This window comes from Saimiri boliviensis, chromosome 10, assembly GCF_048565385.1.
Source record: "Saimiri boliviensis isolate mSaiBol1 chromosome 10, mSaiBol1.pri, whole genome shotgun sequence".
In the NCBI taxonomy this organism is placed as follows: Eukaryota; Metazoa; Chordata; class Mammalia; order Primates; family Cebidae; genus Saimiri; species Saimiri boliviensis.
Genome location: NC_133458.1, coordinates 13,969,662 through 13,979,236, shown reverse-complemented (window position 1 = coordinate 13,979,236; position 9,575 = coordinate 13,969,662). Strand labels below are relative to the sequence as shown.

The 9,575-nt window shown below is 36.5% G+C and overlaps 1 protein-coding gene across 1 annotated transcript; it reads left to right on the top strand.

Moving 5' to 3' along the window:
• Positions 1 to 7,604: 7,604 nt before the first annotated feature.
• Positions 7,605 to 9,353, top strand: LOC101047586 (olfactory receptor 2A7). The gene has a single exon (XM_003929823.4). It carries the CDS (start codon positions 7,608 to 7,610, stop codon positions 8,538 to 8,540), a length of 933 nt encoding a protein of 310 aa, XP_003929872.1. The 5' UTR covers positions 7,605 to 7,607; the 3' UTR covers positions 8,541 to 9,353.
• The last annotated feature ends 222 nt before the right edge of the window (positions 9,354 to 9,575 follow it).

Genomic DNA, 9,575 nt, shown 5'->3' with positions numbered 1-9,575 from the left:
TAAAACCTTCAGAGAATAAGAGAATAGCTACAAAATAACAACAAATAAAAGTGGACTTCCCCTCAGCAAAACAGATGCTAGAAGGGAATATTCTAAAGGATGAGGAAAACTATTACTCTACAATTTCACACTCAGTTAAACTATCATTCAAGAAAAAGAGAAAAATCAAAATGTTTTCAAACAGAATCTAAAGAAAATTACCTCCCTCTATTCAATAGAATTGTTAATAAATATAGTTGGATAGAAAAAAAAGTGAAAACAGAATGAAAGTATACAGGGTATATGCAAGCATGCAAGTTGATAAACTGTTTTAGTAAATATAATTGTTGAATGTAAACAAAGTAGCTTTTTATATGAAAAATACTCTTAACAGCCATAACAGGTTGATGTAAATAATACCAATGAATAAAAATTAAATCATGGTAAACTCTTGACTTGATTAGAAAGGTGAAAATGCTGAATAATTGTAGGCTGCATTAGAAAAATTTATAATCTGATGTGTGTTAAAAATCTAAAGGTAGACCACATTTGCCATCTTCGAACCCTTATCTCTGCTGCAGTTGTAGCAGCCAATAGGTCTGTCATCCACTCCTCAGTAGCTTTACCAGCCTTTCAGTCAGATACAAAGCTGTTGTCCTAGTGATTACAGCCACATAAGTCACTGGTCAGCTCAGCGGCTATCCCAACTTGTTTCCTGACTCCCATGATCTTCACCCAGGCACTGTGAAGGCCGCTTATCGCTTGGCCAACACAAAGAAAGACATTGGAGAGAGGAGGGGAAAGTGTTGGTGGAGGCAAGTAGCCAAGTGATACGGTTGGACTTCGTGTCCCCACCCAAATCTCATCTTGACTTGTAATTGTCAAGGGAGAGACCAGGTGGAAGTAATTGAATCATGGGGGGCAGTTTCCCCCATGCTATTCTCATGATAGTGAGTGAGTTCTCATGAGATCTGATGGCTTTATAAGGGGTTCTTCCCCCACCACTGGGTATTTCTCATTCCTGCCACCTTGTGAAGAAGGTGCCTGCTTCCCCTTTGCCTCCACCATGATTGTTAAGTTTCCTGAGGCCTCCCCAGTCATACTGAACTGTGACTCAATTAAACCTCTTTCCTTTATAAATTACCCAGTCTCTGGTAGTTATTAGTAGCAGTGTGAAAACAGACTAATACACCAAACAAGCTGATGAGCCTGGGGAACCTGAAGAGACAGCACAGGCCCATCAAGAAGAAGAATATGGTGAGGAGGATGGGGGATCCTGTTAGGAAAGAGCTAGAAATGACGAGAGAGAGAGTCAGAGTATTGGGCGAGGTAGAGAAAAGGGTGATAAGGAGGCAAAATAAGTGTATCTTTGAAGACCTCCATTTTTCCTTTGAGAGTGTTCAATTTGTGATTCAGGAGTTTGCCTTTAATTTGAGGATGTTGATTTTGTTAACCATGAGGACAATGATAATGACAATATTCAGCCCTTTTCTGTAGTGGATAATACAGTTAATGCTATTAAAAGTCTTCAAGTATAATGGGCCCAAATCAGAAGAAGTTCATAAAAGAAAATATAATGATCTCTATAGATCTGTTATATAAGCAGTAAAGTCTATCAGTGTAGCTTATGAAAATAGAGACGATGAAAACAATGGAAACCAGGAGTAGTAGGAATTTTGGAAAGAATGAAAGTAAAGGCAAAGCCTAAGGAAGAGGAAACATGAAAATAAAAATGACCATAGGAGTGGTTCTTACCCGTGGCTGACCACTGGAATCACCTGGAGTTATTCAGGCTCCTGATGTGTGGACACACACAGATAAATTGAATCCCAGCCTCTGGAGGTTGGGGGTGCAGTTGTCAGTGGTTTTTTTTTTTTCAAGACAGAGTTTTGCTCTGATACAATAAACTTTGGGGACTTAGGGGGAAGGGAGAAAAGGGGGTGAGGGATAAAAGACTACAAATAGGATGCAGTGTATACTCCTCAGGTGATGGTTGCACCAAAATCTCACAAATCACCACTAAAGAACTTACTCATATAACCAAATACCACCTGTACTCCAATAACTTATGGAAAAATAAAAAATATTTGGAAAATATTACTTAAAATTCCTTACATAGAAGTAGAAAATCCAAAAACTTTGTGTTAAAAAAAAAATTGAATTGGTTACCAGAATTTTCTTCTAATCAAAGAACATCATGCCATGTAATTTTACTGGCAAATTTTACTGATCCTCAAGGAAAAGCTAATTTTCATACTATGTAAAACTTCTTGAGAATAGACAAAAGAAGGACAGCCATCTAGCTTGCTTTATAGGGCTAGTATAACAATGATAACAAAACTGGAAAAGTACAGTAGAAGAAAAGTGATTTATTGAACAAATCTCAAAAATGAACATAAATGCAAATTGGCTTAAGTATTAGTAAACCAAGTTCGGCATTGCTATTATCAAACAAAATATATCTTTTTCTGATAAAATAGAATTTAAGGCAAAAAATATTATGAGACATATAGAAGTCTTTTATATTTATCAAATTAGAAACAGAAAACGAGGAGATGTAATTTGTGAGTTTATATATTTAATAAATTGGACCAGGAACAACATGTGGGTAACCAGGGATTGTTTCTCTCTAGGAATCAGATGCCCTTGGGCATCAGTATGAGGAAGCAGCATCCTTCCAGAATATGAGAACACAATCTGGACACCAGACACCAACAAGCCTCTTATTGAACAGGTCTGATGGGGAAAAGCACATTAAGACCTACTGCAGGTGAGCTCTCTCAAGGTGAATATAGTCAGTTTTTTACTTTCTTAGTTGGCAGTCATAAACATTAAAATAACTTGAATTTAGCAAATTATACCCTGCCTTGTTTACATTTAAGTGTAAGAATGGATTCAGGTAAAAGACTAAAAGAAAAATTTAAAGCACAAAGACACCATCAAATTGTCTCAGCTGTGTTCCCTGAAATTATAAAATAGGGTCAGTTCGTTTTTATTTCTTCATTCTCAGAAGACAGAGAAAATAGTAATAATCACAGACCTCAGGGATCATGATCTTTCTCACTCTAGCTCCCACTTCCCTTGTGTTCAAAATCATCAGAAATCGAAGAACAGGGATTGCTTCTTGGTAAGAAGTGTCCTTCCTTGTTTGTGCTCTAGTGAAATCTTACAAAATAGGGTTTAAAAAATCCCATTGGGATGCCTTATTCTTCTTTCTGATGCCTTAACACGCTCCCCACAGCTTCTATAGTTCTTCCTACCTGGTCCTACTTTGGGATTTGTATTCCTGGTGGAGACTTGATGGAAAAAAATATAGAATACGTGTTCAGGTTACGCAGAAGATAAAATTCAGCCCATTAAAGAGGATGAGAATACCATATGGGTTCCACCTGCCCCCAAAACAAGTTAATCTATTTGGAAGGTTAGTAGGTGGGGATATTTTGGAGTTCCTGAAACTAAAATAAGCTTGGGGAATCTGTAATATATGAAGAGGTCCTGGAAGTCATTGTACTGCTTCTTAAATTTCTGGTCGTGAACCCTACAGTGACTGAAGAAATTAACAGCAGCAACATCTTGACATGAACATTCTTCCCGGGAAACTAGAGGGCTAAGTACAGCGAGAGCCCCTTTCCCTTGGACAGCAGCAGGTGGCAGTGTGCATGATGGGTCTTTATCCCTTCACTGCCACACATTTCCATAGCAGATGGAGACATGGTTGATCTAAGCAGAGAATACAGTCATCTCCTCTGAGAGATATCCAACCTCCATTGGGGCACTTTTCCCCCCAATAATCTTGGAATGAAAGAGTGGTCAACACTAGCTCAGATGCTTTCTACTAATTTGTGAAGCTTTACCTAACTCATATCCAGCTTGTTTTCTCATTTTTAGTTGTTAAGCCTGATGTAAGTTTTTATATTATCCGACCTTTATTTATTATATAATTTCAGATGGACTGTAATAAAAAATCACAATGCAAATGTAATTCTTATCCATTAATGCCAAATTTCTGCAATTTATAGACTTAGCTACTAGACAAATTTAAAAGTTTTCTCTTTTAGATATACCTAACATAGATAATTTATTTTGATACATTTGGTATTGAATTTCTTGTTTAAATTGTAAGGTAAAATAGTTATTTGTGGGGGTTTGCTTGTAAAAGTTTCTATTGCCTCATGAAATTAAGTAGTGGTTTTATAGAACAATTGACTGCAAACTAGATTTATGTTACATAAGAAGAGTAACCCAAAGGCTTTATTTTCAAATGTGAAATTCCTTTTTCTGAGCTATTTAAACATGAGAATTATCAAATTTGTGAGTCCCTTTTTTCCTAAATTTTTGTGGGTACATAGTAGGTATATGTACTTACGGGCATATGAGATGTTTTGATACAGGGATGCAATGTAAAATCAGCACATCGTGGGGAATGAGGTACCCAGCCCCTCAGGCATTTACCCTCTAAGTTAATAACAATCCAATTATACTCTTTAAGTTATTTAAAAATGTACAAGGAAGTTATTATTGACTATAGTCACCCTATTTTGCTAACAAGTCGTGGGTCTTATTCAGTCTTTCTAATTTTTTTTGTACACCTTAATGATCCCCACCTCTTCCCAATACCCCTGCTACCCTTTCCAGCCTCTGGTAACCATCCTTCTACTCTCTGTGTCCATGAGTTCAATTGTTTTGATTTTTAGTTTCCATAAATAAGTGAGAACATAGGATGTTTGTTTTTCTGTGCCTGGCTTATTTAATTTAACATAATGATCTCCATTTCCATCCATGCTGTTGCAAATGACTAGATCTCATTCTTTTTTTGGATGAATAGTGAGTGCTCCATCGTGTATAGGTACCACATTTTCTTTATCCATTCATCTGCTGATGGACAGTCAGGTTGTTTCCAATTATTAGCTATTGTAAACAGTGCTGCAACAAACATAGGAGTGCAGACACCTCTTTGATACACTGATTTCCTTTCTTTTACTGGCATATGTGTGAATCTTTTTAACAGTCTTATCAATCCAAGCAGGTTACATGTGGCAGCAAACAAGTACAGTCTTACATGCCCTCAGGCAACACATGTAGCAGGATGTAGTGTATGTTCAGTTAATACCTGTGGATTTTTATTTTGTGATTTAGCTACTTGGAGATGGGGGAAGATGAGCTGACACTATTCATCCTGCTACTTTATTGTATGCCTTTATCATATGAAATTTTAGAAATAGCATTGTTATCTTCATTGGTCTCAAATATTGCAAGAAAGTTGAAGTGAAAATGAGTAACACTTTTCTATGCCTTTGGGACCACTGAATTCTATTGCTGGAAGGGATCCTGGCATTCTTCTAGTTCAACTTCTCACATGGCAAAGGAATCCCATCTTGAATGGATGACTAATTAATCTATGAATTAAACCATTCACTGAAATCAACTTCATTCCTAATAAAATTACTGATTTTCAAGAAGGCAATTTCAATAATTATCAAATTATTTCTTGACTAAGATAATATCACCTTCTAATAAATTCTACTTTGAATTATGATTCTTTCTTTGAAATAAGACAAAAGTAAATAAGACAAAAACTTATTTACTTTTGCTGATGAATTATTTCAAATAATAACTTATCAGAAAATGCGAATGGGGAACTCATTGATAGAAACTCAATTACGAATTTTTCTTTTTTATTTTAGTGAAATTCAGATGGATTATGGACTGAAGAAGGCTACAGAGTCAGGCAAAAAACAGAAGCAATAATTTAGAAGTTGCAATAATTCAAACCTCAATATACCCTCTTTGCTTTGGAAGAATTTTAAAACATTTGATAGGCCCCTAAAAGCTGAAGAATCACCATAAATAGTAGGTAGGTATTTATTTATACATGATAGTTAAGAAGCTATAAAATACGTTAAACATTCTATGAATACAAGTGTATGGTTAGAGTTTTAGCTCTAGTTTTGGATAGAGATCAGTATTTTTTAAATCCCAGGCTATGACCCATCATAAAATCATTCAGTCAGCATTTTTACTAATGAAATAGAATAGATTAGACTAGAATCAAATAGAAAACAAGTACATTACACAGAGTAAGGATTCAATTATATATATACTCATATATGTATGTACTGGGTAGACATTTACTACTATAGGAATATAGCAGAATTTTGGAAATTTCCAAATGTAAATAAATAGATGATATGTAACTGGTTATATATCCAAAAGAAATGAAGTGAACATATCAAAAAGATATCTTCACAGCCATGTTTATTGCGGCACTATTCGCAATAACCAAAATATGAAATAAACTTAAGTGCTCATTAATGAATAAAGAAAATGCAATATATATATACATAGATATATACATATATATTTATATACACACACACACACATACACAAAGGAATATTATTCTGCCATGTAAAAGAATAAAATCCTGTCATTTGCAGCAACATGGATGGAACTGGAGGTCATTAAATGAAATAAGCTAAGCACAGAATGACAAATATTATACGTTTTCACTTATATGTGGGAGGTAAAAATATGCATCTCATGAAGACAGAGAGTAGATTGGTGGTTACCAGATGCCAGGAGGGGTAGCAAAAGAAGAATCATAAAGAGAAGTTGATTACAAGCATATGGTTTCATAGAAGAAATAAGACCTAGTGTTCAATAGATTAGAAGAGTGACTATAGTTTACAGTAATCTACTGCATATTTCAAAATAGGTAGAAGAGAATAATCTGAATTTTTCTAACAAAAAGAAAAGACATATATTTAAGGTGACAGCCCAAATACACAGATTTGATCTTTATAAATTAAATGAGTATATTAAATTATCACATGTACCCCAAAACTATGTACATCTATTATGTATCAACTAAAAAAATATTGAAAATAGATCTGCAAAAAATAGAAAAAAATATACAAATAAAATAAATACACATTTATAGTATAAGAAGGTGACAAGTAACTACATTCTGATCGTAAGACAACACAAACAGAGTAGACCCTCTATGGGTACAAAAGTCAAAACACAAAGATCTCTGTTTAAACCTAGCCAAAGTTAGGGCAAACTGCCATTCCCTCAACTTAAATCAAGATTATACAATCAGCAAAAATCACAAGTTTAACGAATAACTCATAAAATGAAGGTTCAAATTGGTGAGAAGACCTGATAGCAGGATCATCGACATGCTCCTCATCCCTCTTTCTATCCTTATATATAGACATAGACACCAGCACACTTCCACACGTATGGCTATAAGTACCCTGCAGTGAAGGAGCACAGAGGGCTAGCATCTGATATAGTCATCACAAACTGAGGACAGAGTCCATGCTATGAAGACAATTTACGTATCAACATATTTTGAACTGTGATGAAAGCAGATTTGAAAACAAGATGTAATGAATACTATAATATCATACTAACATTGAATTTATCATTGGTGACAAAATTTCCTTGTGCTTCATTTTTAAATGCATAATTTTTCTCTTAGTAAGTGACTAAGATCAAAATATCATTGAAGGTTTTTTTTTTTTAGGAAACACTTAAGCCATAATATGTACAGTTACATCATGTTTAAACATTTGCCTCAGATATTCAGACTTGGTAAGCTCCTTTGTTTCTTCTACAGAGAAATGGGGACAAATCAGACTTCCATCACAGAGTTCCTCCTACTGGGATTTCCCCTCAGCCCACGGATTCAGATGCTCCTCTTTGGGCTCTTTTCCCTGTTCTATATCTTTGCCCTGCTGGGGAACGGGGCCATCCTGGGGCTCATCTCACTGGACTCCAGACTGCACACCCCCATGTACTTCTTCCTCTCACACCTGGCCATCGTCGACATCGCCTACGCCTGCAACACGGTGCCCCAGATGCTGGTGAACCTCCTGCTTCCAGCCAAGCCCATCTCCTTTGCTGGCTGCATGACACAGATATTTCTGTTTTTGAGTTTTGCACATACAGAATGTCTCTTCCTGGTGGTGATGTCCTGTGATCGGTATATGGCCATCTGCCACCCTCTCCGATATTCTGCCATCATGACCTGGAGAGTCTGCATCACCCTAGTGGTGACTTCCTGGACCATCGGAGTCCTTCTATCCTTGATTCATCTAGTGTTACTTCTACCTTTACCCTTCTGTAGGCCCCAGAAAATTAATCACTTTTTCTGTGAAATCATGGCTGTTCTCAAAGTTGCCTGTGCAGATACCCACATCAATGAGATCATGGTCCTGGCCGGAGCAATTTCTGTGCTGGTGGGACCCTTGTCCTCAATTGTAGTTTCATATATGTGCATCCTCTGTGCCATCCTTCAGATCCGATCAGGGGAAGGTCAGAGGAAAGCCTTCTCTACCTGCTCCTCCCACCTCTGTGTGGTTGGACTCTTTTACGGCACAGCCATTATCATGTATGTTGGACCCAGATATGGAAACCTCAAGGAGCAGAAGAAATATCTCCTGCTGTTTCACAGCCTCTTTAATCCCATGCTCAATCCCCTTATCTATAGTCTTAGGAACTCAGAAGTGAAGAATACTTTGAAGAGAGTGCTGGGAGTAGAAAGGGCTTTATGAAAAGATTATGTATGGCATTGTGATTGACAGTGACCTAGGAAGTTACATCTTTGAGAGGCTCCTAACCCAACTCTGTACTGATGGGACCTGTGTTCTCAATGGACATGAGAATTATCTGAGACATTTATTTAAAATGGAGCTATCTCCTGCCCTTAAATGACTAATTCGGCAGATGTGGGATGAATTCTAGAAATTGATCTCCTCAAATCGTGGTGCAGCCAGTCCCACCCCAGGACAATACCCCTTACAATATCCTCATTAGCCTATGATCCAGTCCCACAGCTCCCATAATCTTTTCCAAAACACTGGTCCCTTCAGAGGACTTTAAAAATAAGTTCTGTGGTCAAACAAGTTGGAGACTTATTTCACATCAGATGCCTCCATCTAGGAATCACAATTCATATTACAACAGTGAACGCTGTAAGTTTCTCTAGGAAAGAATAATTCTATTCTAGTTTTTAGCCAGTGTTTTCTAAACTTACGTGAGCACATAAAATTTCCTTTGTAACACTTACTAACAGTCTCCTGGAACAGGAGATTTTGATATTAATTGACTCATTGTGAATACTTCCTGCAGCCACCTTCGAGAGCAGAATGATTTTTTTTCCTTGCAAAGTGAGCCTCTAAAGAGATGTAGGTCTGAGCATTGTGCCTCGATCAGTCTGTAAAAATCTGGGCTCTGTTTGGAAATAGACCATAAGAGTCCCTGTCTCTACTATTCAATGGTGGATAGTCTAAAGAAAATAAATCCAACCCTGTCCTTCATCATGGATCACCATTCCTACTACAGAAGCTTCAGGAGATGACCTCATTTGACCTCACAATCTTCTAATTTTGATATTTAAAGAAATATGATTCAGTACACATTTTCCTGTGTTTGCCACTGACTGAAATCAATCTAATTTTTCTAACTCAGAATTAGAACCCTAGTTTTTCTAAAAACTTTCTAAATTGTGTAATTCATTGACAGACTTCCAAATAATATTTTTACTGCCTTACGTCCAGTGGAAGAACTCAGCAAAACACAAATAAATA

Excerpts from the sequence above, each read along its gene's own strand:
- LOC101047586 (XM_003929823.4), top strand. The coding sequence starts at position 7,608 with ATGGGGACAAATCAGACTTCCATCACAGAGTTCCTCCTACTGGGATTT.